At 52.3% G+C, this 17,209-nt stretch overlaps 10 protein-coding genes across 10 annotated transcripts; 4 read left to right on the top strand and 6 right to left on the bottom strand.

The window, feature by feature from the left end:
• Positions 1 to 831: 831 nt before the first annotated feature.
• V8C40DRAFT_265884 (uncharacterized protein) lies at positions 832 to 2,182 on the bottom strand (the record flags this gene model as incomplete). The annotated part of the gene is made up of 2 exons (XM_083219695.1): positions 832 to 2,054; positions 2,122 to 2,182. The coding sequence occupies 2 exons, from the start codon at positions 2,180 to 2,182 to the stop codon at positions 832 to 834; spliced, it is 1,284 nt and encodes a 427-aa protein (XP_083072994.1).
• An 870-nt stretch (positions 2,183 to 3,052) lies between these two features.
• V8C40DRAFT_245200 (uncharacterized protein) lies at positions 3,053 to 3,472 on the top strand. Its single transcript, XM_083215829.1, has one exon. It carries the CDS (start codon positions 3,057 to 3,059, stop codon positions 3,360 to 3,362), a length of 306 nt encoding a protein of 101 aa, XP_083072993.1. The 5' UTR covers positions 3,053 to 3,056; the 3' UTR covers positions 3,363 to 3,472.
• Positions 3,473 to 3,499: 27 nt separating this feature from the next.
• V8C40DRAFT_245198 (uncharacterized protein) lies at positions 3,500 to 7,123 on the bottom strand. Its single transcript, XM_083215828.1, has 2 exons — positions 6,591 to 7,123; positions 3,500 to 6,497 (listed from the first exon to the last, which is right to left on the bottom strand). The coding sequence occupies exons 1-2, from the start codon at positions 6,930 to 6,932 to the stop codon at positions 4,182 to 4,184; spliced, it is 2,658 nt and encodes an 885-aa protein (XP_083072992.1). The 5' UTR covers positions 6,933 to 7,123; the 3' UTR covers positions 3,500 to 4,181.
• Positions 7,124 to 7,272: 149 nt separating this feature from the next.
• On the top strand, positions 7,273 to 8,335 carry V8C40DRAFT_245196 (nuclear cap-binding subunit 2 family protein). The gene is made up of 3 exons (XM_083215827.1): positions 7,273 to 7,577; positions 7,636 to 7,733; positions 7,797 to 8,335. Exons 1-3 carry the CDS (start codon positions 7,512 to 7,514, stop codon positions 8,143 to 8,145), a joined length of 513 nt encoding a protein of 170 aa, XP_083072991.1. The 5' UTR covers positions 7,273 to 7,511; the 3' UTR covers positions 8,146 to 8,335.
• On the bottom strand, positions 8,210 to 9,026 carry V8C40DRAFT_245193 (mitochondrial 54S ribosomal protein mL60). Its single transcript, XM_083215826.1, has 2 exons — positions 8,688 to 9,026; positions 8,210 to 8,614 (listed from the first exon to the last, which is right to left on the bottom strand). Exons 1-2 carry the CDS (start codon positions 8,965 to 8,967, stop codon positions 8,562 to 8,564), a joined length of 333 nt encoding a protein of 110 aa, XP_083072990.1. The 5' UTR covers positions 8,968 to 9,026; the 3' UTR covers positions 8,210 to 8,561.
• A 153-nt stretch (positions 9,027 to 9,179) lies between these two features.
• Positions 9,180 to 10,067, top strand: V8C40DRAFT_245190 (TRAPP subunit TRS20). The gene is made up of 2 exons (XM_083215825.1): positions 9,180 to 9,474; positions 9,614 to 10,067. Exons 1-2 carry the CDS (start codon positions 9,290 to 9,292, stop codon positions 9,918 to 9,920), a joined length of 492 nt encoding a protein of 163 aa, XP_083072989.1. The 5' UTR covers positions 9,180 to 9,289; the 3' UTR covers positions 9,921 to 10,067.
• Positions 9,901 to 10,832, bottom strand: V8C40DRAFT_245189 (histone H4). The gene is made up of 3 exons (XM_083215824.1): positions 10,717 to 10,832; positions 10,437 to 10,574; positions 9,901 to 10,361 (listed from the first exon to the last, which is right to left on the bottom strand). Exons 1-3 carry the CDS (start codon positions 10,724 to 10,726, stop codon positions 10,198 to 10,200), a joined length of 312 nt encoding a protein of 103 aa, XP_083072988.1. The 5' UTR covers positions 10,727 to 10,832; the 3' UTR covers positions 9,901 to 10,197.
• Positions 10,833 to 11,586: 754 nt separating this feature from the next.
• V8C40DRAFT_245187 (anaphase promoting complex subunit CDC27) lies at positions 11,587 to 15,450 on the bottom strand. Its single transcript, XM_083215823.1, has 2 exons — positions 12,342 to 15,450; positions 11,587 to 12,277 (listed from the first exon to the last, which is right to left on the bottom strand). The coding sequence occupies exons 1-2, from the start codon at positions 14,760 to 14,762 to the stop codon at positions 12,206 to 12,208; spliced, it is 2,493 nt and encodes an 830-aa protein (XP_083072987.1). The 5' UTR covers positions 14,763 to 15,450; the 3' UTR covers positions 11,587 to 12,205.
• A 243-nt stretch (positions 15,451 to 15,693) lies between these two features.
• Positions 15,694 to 16,927, top strand: V8C40DRAFT_245186 (SND2/TMEM208 family protein). The gene has a single exon (XM_083215822.1). It carries the CDS (start codon positions 15,786 to 15,788, stop codon positions 16,272 to 16,274), a length of 489 nt encoding a protein of 162 aa, XP_083072986.1. The 5' UTR covers positions 15,694 to 15,785; the 3' UTR covers positions 16,275 to 16,927.
• V8C40DRAFT_245185 (GIG1 family protein) lies at positions 16,286 to 17,137 on the bottom strand. Its single transcript, XM_083215821.1, has 2 exons — positions 16,964 to 17,137; positions 16,286 to 16,874 (listed from the first exon to the last, which is right to left on the bottom strand). Exons 1-2 carry the CDS (start codon positions 17,094 to 17,096, stop codon positions 16,369 to 16,371), a joined length of 639 nt encoding a protein of 212 aa, XP_083072985.1. The 5' UTR covers positions 17,097 to 17,137; the 3' UTR covers positions 16,286 to 16,368.
• Between the last annotated feature and the right edge of the window lie 72 nt (positions 17,138 to 17,209).

Here is a 17,209-nt window from a genome sequence, read left to right as displayed (position 1 = left end):
CATATCATCAGTTGCATGCTCATACATGTAGTCCTAGGCACTACAAAAGAACCCAACATACTACAGTAGTCTCGCAAAACATGCCGTGTTTAATGGAAGCCTTCTTCTCCCTTGCATCTGGCCTCAGCCCGCAACAAGCCGATACAGTATTTGATCACCAATCCGTATGCTATTGGCCTGTACTCGTACGGCTGAGTGTTCATCAGAAATGACAACTCAGACCGGTCTTGCCTATGCATAATACATGGCTGCTTCCAAACTGATCTAGACCGGTATAGGTCATGCAAGGGGGACCGGATGTCGCTGTGCAGGCATGACAGTGCAGGCTGCAATGATTGGATGCCTCTTTTTTCTTTTTATTTCCTCACAGCATTCTTAGTGGAATTCGCGTTCTTGCAACCCACCATAGCAAATGTTAAGGCAAGCTTGGGTACATAGGAGCAATCTCTACGGCATTCTCAACTACAGGTTAATGGCATCAACATGGATGTGCAGGATAACTTATGTCCTGCACACAGTTTATGATATGTATCATCAATTTAGTTTCAATCACCAAAAGGCACCATAAAATACTTTCTGCAGTCAATTGTCAACCCTAAAGAAAAATAACCAGTGCACTTTGTAAACCTCCGTGCCTATAGCCAACACACTACAAAGACCCGCATGGCAGAGTAGAGAATCGTCACTCAGAAGCACAATATCCAAAGAATATGCTCCAGCTAAACAGTTCTCTCCTCCGCCAGCAATAAATGTATCTAATAATGACTGCTTTTCCCAATCTTGTCAAACCGCCTCTTGGTTTGACTCACATGCTTCAAGGTGCAAAATGCACTACAAGGGAAACTTCAACTCGACCTCAATCTTAATCGACTTGCAGTTGTCAGAGTCCTTGGAAACCTTGGCCAGATCATCCCCAACCTTCGGTCCCAGCATGAACCTCTGGTCATCAAAACTGATGGCCTTGAGGGCGATGGTAAAGTTGTCCAGCTGTCCGGGCATAAACATAAGGGCGTTGGCAGGCCTTGTAAGGGTAAACAGGTTCGCGCCATGAGCTTGCAGCATGTCTCGTACGTGGTTCTGCACCTCTCGCACGCTGAGCTGGCACTCATCAGCCACCACCGCATCGCCGAAATCGGGCCACTGGATGTGCACAATCACGTTTCTGAGGGCTGGGTTAGCTTCAACGCGGTGTTTTTTGTTGGGATGTTGCATCGTCAAGCGTTCAAAGTCGTTGATCATCTGCGGCTCGGCTTCGAAAGTGACCGGAGGTCGAACCTGATCGAAAGTGACCAGAGGTCGAACCTGATCCTTGATAGCCTCAGGCGCAACAGCTGGAGCAACAACTGGGGCAACAACTGGGGCAGAAGCCGTCTTTGCAGCCTCAGCCTCGCGCTTCTCTGCTTGCCTCCTTTCACGATCGGCCTTCATAATGTTACGAACCCAACCCGCGTCAAGCGGTTCCGGACGACCACTGGGAGATACGCGGTAGAAGGCGCTCGCCGGCCCGTAGTTGGGACAAATGTAGCTTCTCGAGCGAAGGCTGGGATCGGCTTTGATATCAATAATCTCGTCACACAGGTCCCTACCACGCCAGAGGCTCTGCCCCCTGCGACCTCTCGCAAAATGGCTAACACTGACACTATCCGAGCCAAAATCATCCGAACTGTCGTAATCCGAATTGTTCGAGATACGAGGATCGTGAGGCTCAACCGTGGCCTCGTGAACTGGAATCTTGGACGGCGTCTTCTCCTTCATCTCCTTTGCCCTCTCTTTCTCAGCCAAAGCCCTGGCAGCCTTCAACGCTTCGACCGCCTTGCGCTTCGTGAACGGATAGGCGTCAGCGGTTTTGTCCGCCATGTGCTTGCTCAGCTTCTCAGCCGACTTGCGGTGCAGCTTCTCCAGCACATTGAGAAACCCGACCCCCGAATCGAAGAATAGGGTGGACCGGTGGCCGCCCTCTGTCTTGAGGATGTTGACTTTCCACTGGTCGGGGGCCTTGACCTGCGAGAGAACCTCGAAGGAGCATTCCTTGCCGTGGATGTACTGGAGGTTGGCTACATTAGTGAAGAGGTTAGTATATCATGTGGAGGAAGTACTGTAGGTAAAGGAGTTCAAACTCACACTTGATCAGTTCAATATAGTACAAGCCGCCATGGTCAGAAGTGGTTCCAGTTCCAGTCATGTTGGTTGCGTTCGGCGGGCACATTGTCAATTGCATGAGTAAACAAACAAGTAAAAGATAGAAGTCAAAGTGACAGAGACAAAGCAGGCCAAAAGACGTATAAAACAAGGTGTCCGTATAATCGTATATCTAACGGTTGGAAAGAAAGAAGAGAAAAAGAGAGAGTCCCAAGATGACAGGAGGGTAAACACCACGACTTATATACTCGAAAGAGTACACCAGATCTCGATCTCGATCTCGATAGGTCGTACAAACATCTATCCCACATTTATCCATCTTACCTCTGTTACTATGCATATCTTCCTTATGCCAGCCGCACTCTCTGGTTTCTTTTTCTTTTCATTTCCACGCTTTCACCCCCTTACATGAAAACCCATGCAAGCCAGCCCGCCACTTTGTAAGTGGTCTGCTCTCCCAAGCCTCCATACCTTGTAGTACCATAACAAGCCACTTAGAAGCACTATCGTCCCGTCCTCAGACCAGCTGAGGAGAAAAGAAAAAGCAAAGAAAAAGAGGCACGGTCCGTCCAGGCCATCCTCGGCTATCGCTAACCTTACTCTCCCCGAAAGCCAAGCCATATAAAGCAAGCATCGAGGATAACCCCCTAAAAAAGAAAAGAAAGATGAGAAAGCCAAATCCAAAATCCGTGCTGCCACCGCTCACATGCATGTCTAAAGCGTAATACTATTACACTCACCGAAAAAAAGTTCAGGCTGAGACCTCAACTCGACAGGGGGTAGGCAAGAAAAAAAGAAAAGAAAAGAACCAACCAAGAGGCTGTGAGCTGCCTGCATCCTTAGCATCCCCAACTATCGATCTTTGCTTTTTGTCTGCCTCCCCTCCCAAGGCAGTCTTGTGACTATCTGTGCTCACCATGTCGCAAACAAATCACAGACAGACCCTTGCTCTCACTCAACTCAAGATGCTCATTTGTCCGTACCCGAGGCAGGTCTCAGCAAGAGGACATGTCCTGTTCTGCCTACCATTCCTCTCTCTCTCTCTCACACACACGCTCTCTCTGTTTATCTCTCTCTATCTCCCCTGTGTTCTGTCCAAGCTGCATCTCCGGAGATGCAAGATTGTGGCCCCCAACCACTGCCTCGTCTGTCTCTCATTCATCCCGCCTGCCCATCTTCTCCTATTATCTGCCGCACTGTCGTCACAGCGCATACAGGAATGATCTCACAGCCATACTCATATGTCTCCGAGACCAATTGCCCGGTCCAGATGAAACGTGCCTGACCAGCATCACAGCCCAAAGCTGTCTCAATCCCTTCGCCCTGCTTTTCCATCCCGCCCGCGCCCTCCGCTTACAGCCTCATTCTTTCATTTGTAGTCAATCACAAACGCACCTTGTAGTCAATCACAAACGCACCGAGAACTCTCTTATCAGCATGGGGGAAGAGCCAGACCAAGTATTTCTCTCTTATCAGCATAGACCAGGTAAAAGGAGAACCAAAGACCAATAGGATACATGTTGATCATGAAAATAAGACCCTTTGTCTCATATATACATCACATTCCGTACTTCGTCCCTCCCGCGTCCCATCCACCAGGACGTCGTAGGCCTCCATTGTGGCGTTCACATCGCCGACTGATTCGAGATGGGCGGTGGAGATGGACAGAGACATTGGCAGGGATGCTGCACTCCTCTCTATCCATGTACCTGGATTGGACAGATTGGACACCCAGACTTTAACTCTCGTATCTCGGTCGTAAATCTCAAGTGCTAGTTCAAGTCACCTACTGTGCCGTGCTGTAATTTGAATGGGAAGCGCCGTAAACGCAAGCCAAGTGACAAGAATTCATCCATCTAGAGGTCAAAAATTGTATTGGTCCAATGTTCGTTCGCCGCAGATGTAAATCCATTACCCTCAAAGCTCATTAACAACACAGCCTTATTGGCAGTCGTCATATTTCCCTGCCCTAGCCATCATAACCCTTTCTAGTCCCATCAGTGTCCAACCTCTTCCCAAGTCGAGTCCGGGGCGTTTTTATTTTACAAGCTGGCCTGAAGCCGCTCCAGTCGTGACGTTACGGCTTCAACTAGCGCAGACTCTCGGGACAGTAGTCCTTGCACTTGCTGCAGTTTGCTGCGTCGTATGTCTTGAGGAATACGTAGCTCCACGCTGCTAGCCGGGGATGCGGTGCCGCTCGCCGTCTTCAGGGCCTCGGCCTCGGCCACCAGCTCAGATTGCAACCTCTTGACCTCCTCCAGCCGCTTCCATACCTGCTTGGCCTGGTTCCTAGGCCCAGCTTCAGCTCCAGCCGGTCCAGACACGCTAGTGTCCATCGCTTTGACCTCCTCTACGAACGCCCGCTCTTTGGTACTGAGTTCACGCGAGGTAGTCTTACTGACCATCTTTCGCAGGTCCTCCATCCGTTGCGTCAGTCGTTCCTGTCGCTCCCTTGCCTCATTGATCCGCCTCTCGTACATTGCACTATCCGGTTCGTTATCCTCTCTTTGAGATCCGTTGATGGTGTCAATTTTGCTCTTGACCTCGTTTGCCTTCCTGACCTGCTGCCGTAGCTCCGCTTGTAGCAGTTCGCATCGGCGAAAGACTTCGGCCGCCGCCACGCCCAGCCGGTATGTCTCATCACTGAGAATCTTATGTGCGTCGGTGAAGAGGGACAGCGTGAGCGGGCTAAGTCTCACCTCCTGGTTAACAATGGTCTTGTGGCGAGATGTGCGAAGGCGTTCTAGCAGCTCTGACACGGCAGACGACTCGCTAAAGGTATGTGGAATACTGTACACCGGTCGGGGTTCGTAAAAGTCCAGAGGTGCCATGCTCATCTCACGTTCACGGGCGGGACTCTCCTGTCGTACGGTGATTGGTTCGTCATCAGGTGTTTCAAACGTCAGTGCGATGGGCTCATAAGGCGTCGCAGAGAGGAGGAAGTAGCCAAGATCGGGGTCTCGGATGGCGACGCAGGCTGCCAGGGGGATTCCGACATCTGCCGCCTGCTGTGCGTATACCCTGTCTCTGGTGGACTGTGAGTTGGCCAATAGGCCGAGACGGAAGTCTGTGCCAGCCTCAACCTCTCCACGCAGCTCACTTTCGAGCCTGAAGATCCAAGGGGCAAGAGAAATGTATGTGATGGCCGCATGGTGAGTGACAAAAAAGTTGTATCGCGACACGACGTCTGTACTAAACACTGGCCAGCTACTCTCGTTGACCTCAACCGGGGTCATGGTATCAATGGCTTGGAATGCCAGAAGCGTAGGGGGCTCCGTATCAGCAGCGCTCAACACATGGCTAAACCTGCTTTTGCCTTTGGGAGGTAGCCACTGGGCCTGGACTCCGTCTGTGTCCAAGTAGACGCGGACCTGACCACTTGTAGATAGCAAGCAAATAAGAGCCAGAGAGAGGCCTTCCTGGTCTCCGTTATCAAAGTCCAGCTCGTCTTCCTCGCTCAGCATAAGCTCCTCCGTCTCGGTCTTCTTTCCAATCACCAGGATGTCTGTGATGGAGCTATCCAAGTCATCTCCTGTTTCCGGGCTTGCCTGTAAGTCAAACGGTCCTTGGAGGCGAGGGATGGCACCGGGCCGCGAGGGTCTGGTGTAGACTTCGAGCGCTGGTTCTCCTGGGATAATAGACTCTATGATCTGAGGCTCCTGGGAATCAATCTCACTCATCCATTGACGCTGCTGTTGCGTTAGAAGTTGTTCTTTGGCGTCCACACTGGGGTCGTCCTCGATGGCAGCCTCGGCGGTAACAATGGAGACCGAAAGAGAAGGAATTAGTGTAGGCGAAGGTGCCCATCGCTGTGGTAGAAGGGGGCTCAGCGCATACACGTCGCCTTCGCGCATCGCAACCCACAGTGTCATCGGATTCCAGCCGCCAGAGCCCTTAGTCGCGAAGCTTGCTGCTGCCACCTCCATCTCCAACTCATCGGGCGAGAAGGCTTTGCTGGTGGCTGATACAGATGCAGAAAAATCCTGATCAACGCTGGTGCCATCCACCAACTTCTTGAGGTCTATCGACGTCGTCGGAGAGTCAAACGACCAGCGGTCCTGCGTCGAAAGCTCCCACAGGCGAACCGTTGCGTCGGCCGTGATGGTCACAATGCAAGAGCCGTTAACTCCCAGAGGGTGCCATAGGGCGGACACAATGGCAGAGCGGGAAGTGACATGGGTCGTGGGCCCGAGTGTGTATGTTTTGGGCTTCAGCGGGCTGGTGTCTTCGCTCGTAAGGTGAGATGAGTCGGGCAGTGCGCAGATGTGTACGGTATGTGTCGTGAGAATAGCCAACAGGTTCGTATTAGGCGAGATGATGAGCTGCCGGATGTCGTCGGCGACTGGCGTCTTGATTATCTGTGGGTTGTTGTGTTAGCATGCTCGTCGTGGTCACGCCACGACATGTTGATTCCCTCTTTTTTCTCTTTCGAGAACCAGTCATCAACTTACCCTCCATCCGCCGGCCGTGTCAGTGCCATCCGTATCAATCGACTGCAAAGTATCGTCCTCGCGCTTGATTCGAACACCCGCGCTGCTGCTCCTCCTCCGTGATTGCTTGTCCGTCCATTGTTCCTTGAGGTAGACCAGATCGCCCCATCGGATCTCCCTGCCCGCAGCAACAAACACTTCCGTTCCGCGTCGGGCAATCGTCCTCCGAGGCCCGGGAAACTGCTTCTTCTTTCCCGGTGACAGGGCCCTGGATCGAAGAGACTCGGCTGAAGGCTCAAAGAGCTGGTTGCCGGGGGCGTTTTTCGACAGCCAAGCTGCCGAGTAGCACTTGACCTTTGGCATGGCTGACTTTTTGTTTGTTGGAGAATCAGATTCAGATTGACGTCTCCTCCCTCTTCCCGTGAATATCCTCTCCTCTCCTGATTCAGCAAAAAATAGCCGGCGGAAGCTGTGTTCGTCCTGACGGCTCAAAAGAGAGCGGCGTCTTGCCGGATCCCAAAAAACAATTCAATTCCAAGGCTGGCTTTCGAAGCTTTTGCAAAAAAGCGCGGCTGTCAGCGAAGCAGGAAAGCTTTAGCGCGTTATCTGGGGCAACTGAGTGGCAGGGGATCCACCCGCAATCGCTGTACCCGCCTATGAGATCCGTTAGTGTGCTGTTTCTACAGGTGCCTTGCATCAGCGAACAGGCTCAGCCTTTTTTTTGCTTGTGCTCCATTGTAGTACAACTTGAATACTTGGGCTTGAAGCTTTCGTCTACCTGCATCAGACTTCATTCACATCAATTGACTTTCTCAGCATCATCTCGGCTTTTGCTATTCTCCCATTTACGCAATACTCGACAATCAGTCCTACGACTCTACTTTGATATACCGTCGATCCCAATCCTTCCTCCCAATTTAAAGCTTCCACACCGGTCACACGATGCGCGGCGAAGTTCGAAGCACCGTCGAGCGCCTCGACAGACCGAGTGCATACTATCTCAGCAGAGTGCGTGCAAGCTAGAGCATCAGCATCAAACTGAACGTGAACACTTACAAGCCGTTAGAACAAGCGCAGACGCGACCGAGACGACAATGTAGAGGAACCTGCAGAACCCGCCGTCGATCCCCTCGCAAACGCGACGACTCTCTACGTCGGCAACCTGTGCGTTTCAACCTCCCCTCATCATCTTCCCCGGTGCAGAACCTAACACAGCTTTCTCGATAGCTCCTTTTACACCACAGAAGAGCAAGTCTACGAGCTCTTTTCCAAGTGCGGCGAAATCAAGCGCCTCGTCATGGGCCTCGACCGATTCAATAAGACCCCCTGCGGCTTCTGCTTCGTCGAATACTACACCCACCAGGACGCCCTGGACTGCATGAAGTACATTGGTGGCACAAAGCTAGACGAGCGCATCATCCGAACAGACTTGGACCCGGGGTTCGAGGAAGGCAGGCAGTACGGCCGAGGCAAGTCAGGTGGCCAGGTCCGAGACGAGTACCGGGAGGACTTTGACGAGGGCCGAGGAGGCGTGGGCAGAGCGCTGCAGGGCGAGAAGTCGAGATATGACGATTAAGGGGGGAGGGTTTCTTAGAGAAACTGCTTTGTTTTGCGAAAATCTTAATTTTTGGAATGATACCTTTTACGGGAATAGATCTGGAATTTTTCTCAGCGCAAGTTTCTATCTTGATTTAATCCGTCGCGCCATTTCAGATTGAGCACCACCATCCGGGTATTCCTACAGTCATCCGCTGATCCATGCAACCAAAATCGCAGGCCTTTTCTTTTTCTTCTTCGTCATAAACTCCCCTACAGCCGTAGTTCCAAAGTACTCCGTCGTAGTGTGCAAGGTGGTAGTAGATAATGTACAATAAGTCTCTGCTTATATCGTCACAACTGTCGTCTCCATCTTTCCCCAGGTCCTTCTTCTCCAACCAGGATAAAATTGCAATTCGCTCGTTGTATAGTCGTCGTCTCCGTTTCATCCAGCGTTTAGTATCCAGGAGGGTTGACTCTCTGCGAAACTCTCGTCCACTTTGGCAATTCTAGCAAATCCCCCAGCGTCAGCAATCGTACCACGAAAATTCAGCATAGAAAAAGAGAGGGCCACGGCCATACTGTGAATGCCCTTGCGGTACTTCTTCTCCTTCCGGTCAAACATGGTGTACTTGTCCCTCGGCAGCATCTCCTCCTCCACCGGCATCTCGGCCTTCCACCGCTCAATGGCCTCGAGCGTCTGGCCCTTCTTCGCCAGCGCTGCGTCCAGCGTGGCCACGACGCTGTCCACGGCCCGCAGCCGCAGCCTGTGCCGCCTCTTCTGGAATTTCGACAGTCGCCATGGGATCTTCCATAAAAGACCTCCCGACAGCGGGTTCGTAGCGCGGAATGGGCCGAACATTATGTGGCTGTTGTTTTCCCCTTCGTGCTGTGTTGAATGCTGTTTTAGAAGCTTTTCTCTCAAAATGCAGTTATTCCGGACCTGGCCGCACCGGATTGGCCCCTCCGGGATTTGGGGGGCGTGCGGTCCCGGACGGAACAATGATGCGCCATAGCGGTCGCACACACCCTCTTCCCAGCTACGTATCTCCATCCACTCCAAACAGGCGCAATCCGATAAGCTTGCTTCGACTTGTTATTCCGGCATCACGAAACCGCCAAAAAACGGACTGCCGAACCAGCTGGGCCCCGCGCATTCGCCCGATGGTTGGCGCTGCAGCACAATGAGCTACTACTTTGCCATTGTCGGCACCCAGGACAATCCCCTCTTCGAGTATGAGTTTGGCACCTCCAAGCAGGGCGGCGATGGCCAGTCTCGCTTCACCGAACAAGTGCGACACTTGAACCAGTTCATTCTTCACTCGAGCCTGGACATAGCCGAGGAGGTGCAGTGGTCGAGCGGCCAAATGTGAGTCTCTACTGCCATTTATTCGCCCATCAAAAGCCTGTTGCCTGGCCTGCGACCTCATCGTTGTGAAAGCTCGTTGTAAGGGAGGAGAGAGATGGGGACAAATGAGGCTGATGTCCCTACCACCCACGTATCGCAGGTATCTCAAGTGCATCGACAAGTTCTTCAACAACTACATCTCCTGCTTCGTCACCGGCGGCAACGTCAAGTTCCTGCTGCTGCACCAACCCACCACCCCGACCTCGACGGCAACATCCAGATCGTCGACCGCTATTGGCGCCAACCCGACGAGTCCGGCCACCGAAGAGGCAATCAAGATGTTCTTCACGGAAGTGTACGACAACTGGGTCAAGGCCATCATGAATCCATTTTACAAGGCAAACATGGAGGTTCGGAGTCCCATCTTTAGAGCAAGGGTAGCAGCTGCTGGACGGAAATACCTATAGATTTCAAAGTTACACGTAATGAATGAATGGAATTATAATGATCATGTCGGAATATCACAACTGCAAACATAACAAAGAGATGGAGACGCGTTTCACGGAAATTATCGTATTTGTATTCATGTGGTATTCTCATTTATAAGGTCGTCTACCATGACGCCTCCTCGTAAGCCCATTCCCCCAACGCCAATCGATCAAAGTACAGAAGAGTCCATGTTATTTGCACAGATAACCCCAGCTCCACATCGCCACCGCGCAGACAGAAAACGTGTCCAACGCTCTAACCACCGAAACCGTAGAGGGTGCGGCCCTGTCGCTTGAGAGCGTAGACAACGTCGAGCGAGGTGACGGTCTTGCGCTTGGCGTGCTCAGTGTAGGTGACGGCATCGCGGATGACGCCCTCGAGGAAGGACTTGAGAACACCGCGGGTCTCCTCGTAGATCACTAGTAGCCGGACGCGTTAGCCTCTCATCGCCCATGATGATACCTGGAAGATGCAAGGGGATGATGAAAACTTACTGGCAGAGATACGCTTGACACCACCACGACGAGCGAGACGTCGGATAGCAGGCTTGGTGATGCCCTGAATGTTGTCACGAAGAATCTTTCGGTGACGCTTGGCACCGCCCTTGCCAAGGCCCTTGCCACCCTTTCCACCTAAAAACCACGACAGTCAGCATCACCATCTCTGAAGTTTCCATCTCGGCTTCAACAACGCGCTTCACGCAATGCAGACAAGTTTGCACAACATCCACACAGCGCACATGATAAAGCAGAGGAGCAATGAAAGACTACTTACGGCCAGTCATGATGAATGTATTAAAATGTGAAAAAGTCGGGATATATAGAAATCCGTTATAAACGCGTCACTTTGCAAAATGACGTTTTTCGCACCAGTTACAGAAAGGGACGAAGTGTTGCGAGAGCGAAGATGCGGGGGGGCGGGCGCCTCGAGCAATAAATACGCGCAGGGAATCAGCGCCGGATCAGTAAAAACCGCGCTTTCTTTTTGCCTGTGTGCCTTTTTTTTTCCCTTTTTTTGCGCGCGCTGAAAGTTGCTGGTTTTCGCCCCTATTCCCTTTTCGGGGGTGGGGTGGCAGCAGACTTTTAGGTGCAGAGGTACCTGCTCGTTTGCTTTATTTTACTTGTGGTGCAGGTACCACCTGCTAGGAATTATTTTAGTGGTGTTAGTGCTGCTCTTTTTTTTCTGCTGTGCACCTATTTTTTTTCTTAGTTATCCTGCTTCGGAAGGGCGGGATGCAACACACGCAGACTAAAGAATTCAGGCCATTGGCGGGGCTCCCTTTTTTTCGCTGCCATTATTCTGAGCTGACCAAGCCAGAAACTGCTCTGATTTGCTCCCCTCAAAGCTACTTAACTCGGAGAAACATCGGCTAGGGGGGCCAAGCGCGTTCTCTAGCACAACAAAACGGTGATCCTCGCAGCAAACGGAGCTTCTAGCGCGCAGGTACCTTGCGTTCCAGCACAGTGCCAACGTGCCCTGTAAACAAACGCGATGGGTGCAGCATCCCTTGTGTGAAGCGGTAGGTACTTTGCTGGTACGCGTCAAGTGCCGGAAAGTAGAGCAGAGCAGTGCATCCCCTTGCGTAAGTGCAGCATATGAGGACGAATTACAATGAAACTGAGCTAAACATATCAATCCTATATAGTAATAACTTTCATTGCTTTCATGATAACATACTCTTTAGGTCATTGGAGAAGAGGCTTGTAGGGAAATAGGTAGGAATAGTACACTTGTAAGTCCATCACTTTCCATCACCCTTAAAACACCACATCACTGCATATCATGATACAAATGCCCACAAAAAAAGCTATACAGCCAATACCCTCCTCTCCTGTGCTATAGTATTCAATACATAGAGCAAGGCAAAAACCAACCCATTGCTCTCAATTCAATTCGACTCTAGTCCAAAGCCATCCAAGTAGCTTCCCAAGGCCCCCAAAGAACGCCAATGCCATGCCAAAAGACTCATCACCCACCCCTTCCCATGTCGTGATCGTTGTCTTTCCAGCCCAAGTTTGCCCCTCATTCTAGCCTTTGCAAGTCGCCAGCAAGCTTTCAAAGCTCGTGCCCAAGCAATTGAGTACCAGAAATGAAAGGTTTTTCTTCTTAAAGGAGAAAAAAAGGAAGAAAAAAGAAAATCCGAACCTCCCCTTTTTTGTTGTTCATATTACACATGGTGGCTGTTATGCGCCCCTATTATCAAATGCCCAAGAAAAACAAACCATCCAAAGCCTCTCCTAAAAGAAATTACTCATGAGCATCGTCAAATCAGTGAGTCGTCCATTGGTATATCGTCCTCAAAACTCTCAATCGCCTCCTTAATCTGCGGACCAGCCTGTGAAAAAAGTCGTGTTAGTCAACTCTTGCAAGGGACATTCTGGAATAGAGCCTCCTCGTACCTTTGGATCCAATGCCAAAGCAATAGTAAAATGGCGGACCGCCTCCTGCTTCTCATTCATACTCCTGTACAGTGTCGCAAGAAGAAAGTGTACTGTGCCTTCGTCAGGGGCCAGATCCTTCAAGATAACAAGCTCCTTCTGTGCCTCCTCAATCTGCCCAACCGCAAGGAGAGTCTTCGCTTTCTTGTATCGTGTCGAAGCAGCGCGAGGGGCAAGTTCAACAGCCTTGCAGTAAGCACGCAGGGCGGGTAAGATTTGCTTCTGCTTCTCAAGTGCTGTTCCAATACACGTTACTAGAACTGCGTTGTTGGGGTTGATGAGATGGGCGGCCTGGAAATGCGTGAGGGCCTTGTCGTAAGCGCCTAGGCGCTGCTGGACTCTCCCGATGCCGTAGTAAGCGTTGTAATGCCTCTTGTCTGCCGAGATCGCCTGCCGATAGGTCGTGAGGGCCTTGTCGTATTCTTCGTTGGTTACATGCTCGTGTCCCTGCAGCGTGAAGCCGTATGCAAACTTTGGGTCCAGCTGCGTGGCCCTCTTGAAGCACTTGAGCGCCTGTTCAGGGTCTCGTGCCAGAGACCAGGCGTTGCCCAGGGCACACCATGCCTGAGGGGAGTGCCACGAGGCATCCACGAGTTCGTGAGCCAAGAAGGAGAGTTCCGTCTCCCGCTTCAGGTGCCAGAGAATAGTAGAGTATACTTCCATGTCTTCCAGCCGTGACGGAGCCTGTGCTCGCATTCTCCGAAAGTACTTCTCGGCCTCGGCGTATGATGCCTGCTCATAGTGAGCACGTCCCATCAGCGCCAGAACCCCGGGCGAGCTTTGATGAACTGCAGGCAGTAAACTCAGAGCCTGTATGGCCTCTTGGCATTGAAACTGGGACAGGTAATAGTACCCGCTCCCCAGCTTCTTCATCAGATCCATTACCCATCTCAGAGCCTCTTCGAGCCTTGCCGTATCAGGCTCTGCAATCTTGGGGACCGGATGAGGCGGGGCCTCCTGAACCTTGCCCATCTCTCCGTATTCTCCGTCGCCGTTGTGGTCTTCCATCCTGTTTCGGTTGCCGCTAATAACCTTCCCGACGTTGTTGGAGCCACTAGAGCCCGGCCGAACGATTCGAGAGACCGGGGGTCTAGCCTTTTTCAACTCTCGTCCAGCAGGGGGCCCTGTAGGAGCTGGCGTTGCCAAGTTTGTCTTGTTGGCCGACGGCTTTATCAATCGGGCACTTCGTCTGGTTGCATGCTCCTCGTTGTTGGCTGATCGGGATACCGGATGGCCGGCGAGCGTTCGTTTCCTATCAGTTGTCGAAATGACGCTGGATCGCGAGTTGCCGGTAGGAGCGCTAGGGGCATCTGAGATGGGCTCCATTGGCTGTTCTTGGCTGTTGCTCTTCTCCCGCGTGGCAGTGTTTCGTTTCGATCCCATTCGATAGTTCATTCGTGGCGGTGCCTCGAGCGTCTGGTCCATGTGCTGGACATTTCGGGTCCGCCTCGTGGGCGCATGGGGTGGTTCCTGCAGGTTATTAGACCGGGACATCATTGCCTCTGCCGGTGGCCCTGTTGGGGTCTCAAGTCCTTCCATCTCAGATTGGTGGTTGCTGGCCGAATTCGCAACCCTAAGCTTCGAATTGTGCATCTTGGTAATAAAGTCGCTCTCTGAATTTACCATCATGTTCTCAGACATGGGAGTCATGTCCCCGGCGGTAAAGCTGACGCCGAACGGATCAGCGGTCGTGTCAGATGCCATAGATCTCATAGATGATTTTTTCGGAGCAGGCTGTTCAAAGGAGGTGAAGGTGGCGGTAGTGCTCTGGCTCAGCTCGACATGGACCAACGGAGTCAAGTCCTGACCAAGATTCTGCAACAAGCTGTCGCTGGCTTTGAAGACATTTGGAACTCTAATCATCTTGACGCCCATGTCGCATAAAGCCTTGAAGGCGTCCCATTGGAAGGCGTTCAGCTTTAACGCCTCCTCGAAAGAGCTCACGGCTCTCTTTTTATCATCGTAGCCGCGGTACAGCTTCCCCAGCAGGCAAAGAACCGCAGGAGCGTCGGGATACGCAGATCGAGTGGTCGCGCTGTGCTTGCCCATAGTGTTTTTCTGCGACCACAAGCTTTTAGCCTTATCCAAAGCTGTGATGCCGTCCTTGTATCGCTCTAGCGCTAAGCAGGCTTGGGCAAAGACCCAACTGCAGCCCAAGTTCACGCCGCGATATCCCGCCGGCTTGCTGACGTCGTAGGCGGATCGGTTGTCGCCAAGTCGGAGATGACATAGTGACAGGAGGTAGGCGGCTTCACTTGATCGAGAATCTTGCGCGGCATATCGTTCGGCAAAGAAGAGTGCGTTATCGTATGATCCGTTGTCGAGGTGATAATGAACCACCTGCCCCAGGAGGCTCCCGACGGCAGTCGGACTTGGCGCCATCCTGGCGGTGATGGTATAAGTCGCTGGAGACTGGCAAGGTTGTCACCGATGTATCGGGGCCATGAGACGCTTGTCGACTTTAAGATACCAAAGATGACGATGGGCAACACCGGGCCGTTAAACTTCTCGGACAGATGCCGCACCGTCTTGATAGTAACCGTCGCTGTAGGATCTCAAGGAAGAAGTCGAAATAGTAGACAAGATATGTTGTGTATGGAATGCTCGAGACAAAGGCGGCCAGCAGGCGCAAATCGGAGAGGTCCGAATAAACAACGATACTATCGGCGGTAGTGAAGCATATACACGGCTCTGAGCGTTCTGTCCTCAGTCCCAAGTCACTTGTCCTCCTTCTCCTATATCGATACAGGAAAGACAAGAGCGCTGCAAGCGGCCGTGCGTCACCAGGCGGAAAAGACGTTCCCGCGGGCGGAATGGAATGGCGGGTCTTAGCGAGCGTGAATTGGATGAACAGCGCTTCGAGGAGAAACAGACTCCTAAACCGGTGCGAATTTGGCTGCCTCTGCGTTGAAGCAGTTCCGACAGGCGATTCTCGTCACCTGGCAGCGGAACAGCGTCTTGGATTCGGGTTCGAGTAGATAGGCAAAAGGGAAGGGAGCGTGAAGGTTTGTGACTTTTGGCCGAGTCGCGGCGCGCAAGGTTCAGATGTTGTGGTGGTTTAGGTTGGCCCCAGGCGCGACGTACTGCCATTGCCTAGCAACAGGGGCCACCAGTGAAGGGATAGCGGGCAGCCCGCTACAGAACCAGGCGCCCAGCCCACTGAATCCCGCTGCGTCGTGCCACTGCATCGTTGGCGGGTGATGTCAGCCCCCACTACCGAGCATGTTGACAACATACCGCCACACGAGGGCGCCACAGCCAAACCCCAGCCGGGCTTCTTTGCGCCAAGCTTGGAGCTGGTGCAACCTTGTAACCTCTCCACAAGTCGAAAGAAACCAGATTTCACCAAAGCTTCCAGTTTGCAAAACCGTGCGCCATTCAACACTCGATTGAATAATTCAAACAATGGCTCAAAAAGCGAAAAAGGACCGCGCAAAGTCCAACGCGGCGTCTCTAAACAACCTGCACATCGGATCCCTCGTCGTCCACGTGCTGTTCTTACTCTCCCACTTCCTGCTCCGGTCTCGCTCTCTCCTCGTCTACGGCCTCCTCTCGGTCCCAAGCTTCATCTGCGAATTCATCTTGGAATCTTCCGGTCGACCCAAATACGATGCTGCAACGGGGGCCCTCAAGACGTCGGGAGAAGATCTGGCGGCTGCCGGCTTGACGGAGTACATGTTTGATGTCATATGGGTGACATGGGCATCGATCGTTTCCGTCATCCTCTTTGGAAACTGGGGCTGGCTCTTATTTGCCGTGGTCCCTGCCTACGGTGCCTACCTGGCTTATGGACTCTTCGGCATGGGCAAGAATGCAATGGCCCAGATGCAAGGTACTGGCGACGCCGGCAATGCTGCGCCGCAGGGGAACCGTCGATCACGAAGGACAGCTTAGATACTATATATGCATCTATTTGGGGTGGTCTGTCTAATTCGAATGGCTGGGGAATTATGCGAAAACAAGTGTCTAGGGTCTATCAAATCATTCTTCACCCCCGTTGAGATCGCTCTCCCGTCCAGCGTTCCAGCATATCGTCATCAACATCGCGGACCAGCACGTGAAAATGCTCCAGAGTCCGCACGCTCTGCAGGGCAACCCAGTTCTTGAACCATAGCACCTGATGCTCTCCTCCAAGCCCGAGTTTCTTAATGAAGTAATCGTTGACAAACGTCTCGACCTGAGCTCTGCTCTCGGCCGTCAAGTCTCCCGACTCAGGGTCAGTGGGAATCTGGGTGCGAGTCCACACAAGAATGTGCGTGATTCCAGGTGCCAATCCATAAGGCCAGTCATTCAACAAGACCTTGTAGTCCGACGAAGCGGCAAAGGGGATTTGGGATTCGGGCGTGAACGGCGGCAGCCCCCATGCCTTGGGCAGACGGTTCTGGAGGATGTATTCAGTTATGGTGCCATACTTGGCCTTGGTCTCTGCAGTCCAAGAAATGTAACGACGGAGATCCGAGGGCTTTCTTTTCAATATTTCAAGTTGATTTGTGTCTTTTCAGCACGTGTTAGCGTGGATGAGCAATGCCATCGCCACCTCTTGATAGACAAAATGAAGCCCAAAAGAGCGTGAATCCACACACCGATAATGTGCTTGAGGTCGTCCCAATCGTGAAGCTTGTAATCCTCGTCCGACTGTGACAGCACCCATTTGTCCACCTCGGTCAAGGGGAACGGCGCGTCCGCAATGGCCTGCAGGGTGCTCTGATCCCCCATCGTTTCCGGATTGAGATGCTCAGCTTAAACTGGTCCGAAGCCACGGCGATGGTGAGAGCCTAAAAGGGCCCGGCCTGATTGACAGGGGCTACCAAAGAAGCAGCCAGCTCAGC

This window comes from Trichoderma camerunense, assembly GCF_050948025.1.
Source record: "Trichoderma camerunense strain CBS 138272 chromosome Unknown V8C40scaffold_9, whole genome shotgun sequence".
Lineage (NCBI taxonomy): Eukaryota > Fungi > Ascomycota > Sordariomycetes > Hypocreales > Hypocreaceae > Trichoderma > Trichoderma camerunense.
The sequence above is the reverse complement of the archived record's forward strand: the minus strand, read 5'-3'. Positions and strand labels throughout refer to the sequence as shown.

Excerpts from the sequence above, each read along its gene's own strand:
- V8C40DRAFT_245200 (XM_083215829.1), top strand. The coding sequence starts at position 3,057 with ATGTCGCAAACAAATCACAGACAGACCCTTGCTCTCACTCAACTCAAG.
- V8C40DRAFT_245198 (XM_083215828.1), bottom strand. The coding sequence starts at position 6,932 with ATGCCAAAGGTCAAGTGCTACTCGGCAGCTTGGCTGTCGAAAAACGCC. Across the intron at positions 6,498-6,590 it reads ACACGGCCGGCGGATGGAGG|ATAATCAAGACGCCAGTCGC; the intron begins GTAAGTTGATGA and ends AACAACCCACAG.
- V8C40DRAFT_245196 (XM_083215827.1), top strand. The coding sequence starts at position 7,512 with ATGCGCGGCGAAGTTCGAAGCACCGTCGAGCGCCTCGACAGACCGAGT. Across the intron at positions 7,578-7,635 it reads GTGCATACTATCTCAGCAGA|AACAAGCGCAGACGCGACCG; the intron begins GTGCGTGCAAGC and ends ACAAGCCGTTAG. Across the intron at positions 7,734-7,796 it reads ACTCTCTACGTCGGCAACCT|CTCCTTTTACACCACAGAAG; the intron begins GTGCGTTTCAAC and ends CTTTCTCGATAG.
- V8C40DRAFT_245193 (XM_083215826.1), bottom strand. The coding sequence starts at position 8,967 with ATGTTCGGCCCATTCCGCGCTACGAACCCGCTGTCGGGAGGTCTTTTA. Across the intron at positions 8,615-8,687 it reads GTACCGCAAGGGCATTCACA|AATTGCCAAAGTGGACGAGA; the intron begins GTATGGCCGTGG and ends GGGATTTGCTAG.
- V8C40DRAFT_245190 (XM_083215825.1), top strand. The coding sequence starts at position 9,290 with ATGAGCTACTACTTTGCCATTGTCGGCACCCAGGACAATCCCCTCTTC. Across the intron at positions 9,475-9,613 it reads CAGTGGTCGAGCGGCCAAAT|GTATCTCAAGTGCATCGACA; the intron begins GTGAGTCTCTAC and ends CACGTATCGCAG.
- V8C40DRAFT_245189 (XM_083215824.1), bottom strand. Across the intron at positions 10,362-10,436 it reads TGTCAAGCGTATCTCTGCCA|TGATCTACGAGGAGACCCGC; the intron begins GTAAGTTTTCAT and ends TCCGGCTACTAG.
- V8C40DRAFT_245187 (XM_083215823.1), bottom strand. The coding sequence starts at position 14,762 with ATGGCGCCAAGTCCGACTGCCGTCGGGAGCCTCCTGGGGCAGGTGGTT. Across the intron at positions 12,278-12,341 it reads CTTTGGCATTGGATCCAAAG|GCTGGTCCGCAGATTAAGGA; the intron begins GTACGAGGAGGC and ends CTTTTTTCACAG.
- V8C40DRAFT_245186 (XM_083215822.1), top strand. The coding sequence starts at position 15,786 with ATGGCTCAAAAAGCGAAAAAGGACCGCGCAAAGTCCAACGCGGCGTCT.
- V8C40DRAFT_245185 (XM_083215821.1), bottom strand. The coding sequence starts at position 17,096 with ATGGGGGATCAGAGCACCCTGCAGGCCATTGCGGACGCGCCGTTCCCC. Across the intron at positions 16,875-16,963 it reads CGACCTCAAGCACATTATCG|ACACAAATCAACTTGAAATA; the intron begins GTGTGTGGATTC and ends CGTGCTGAAAAG.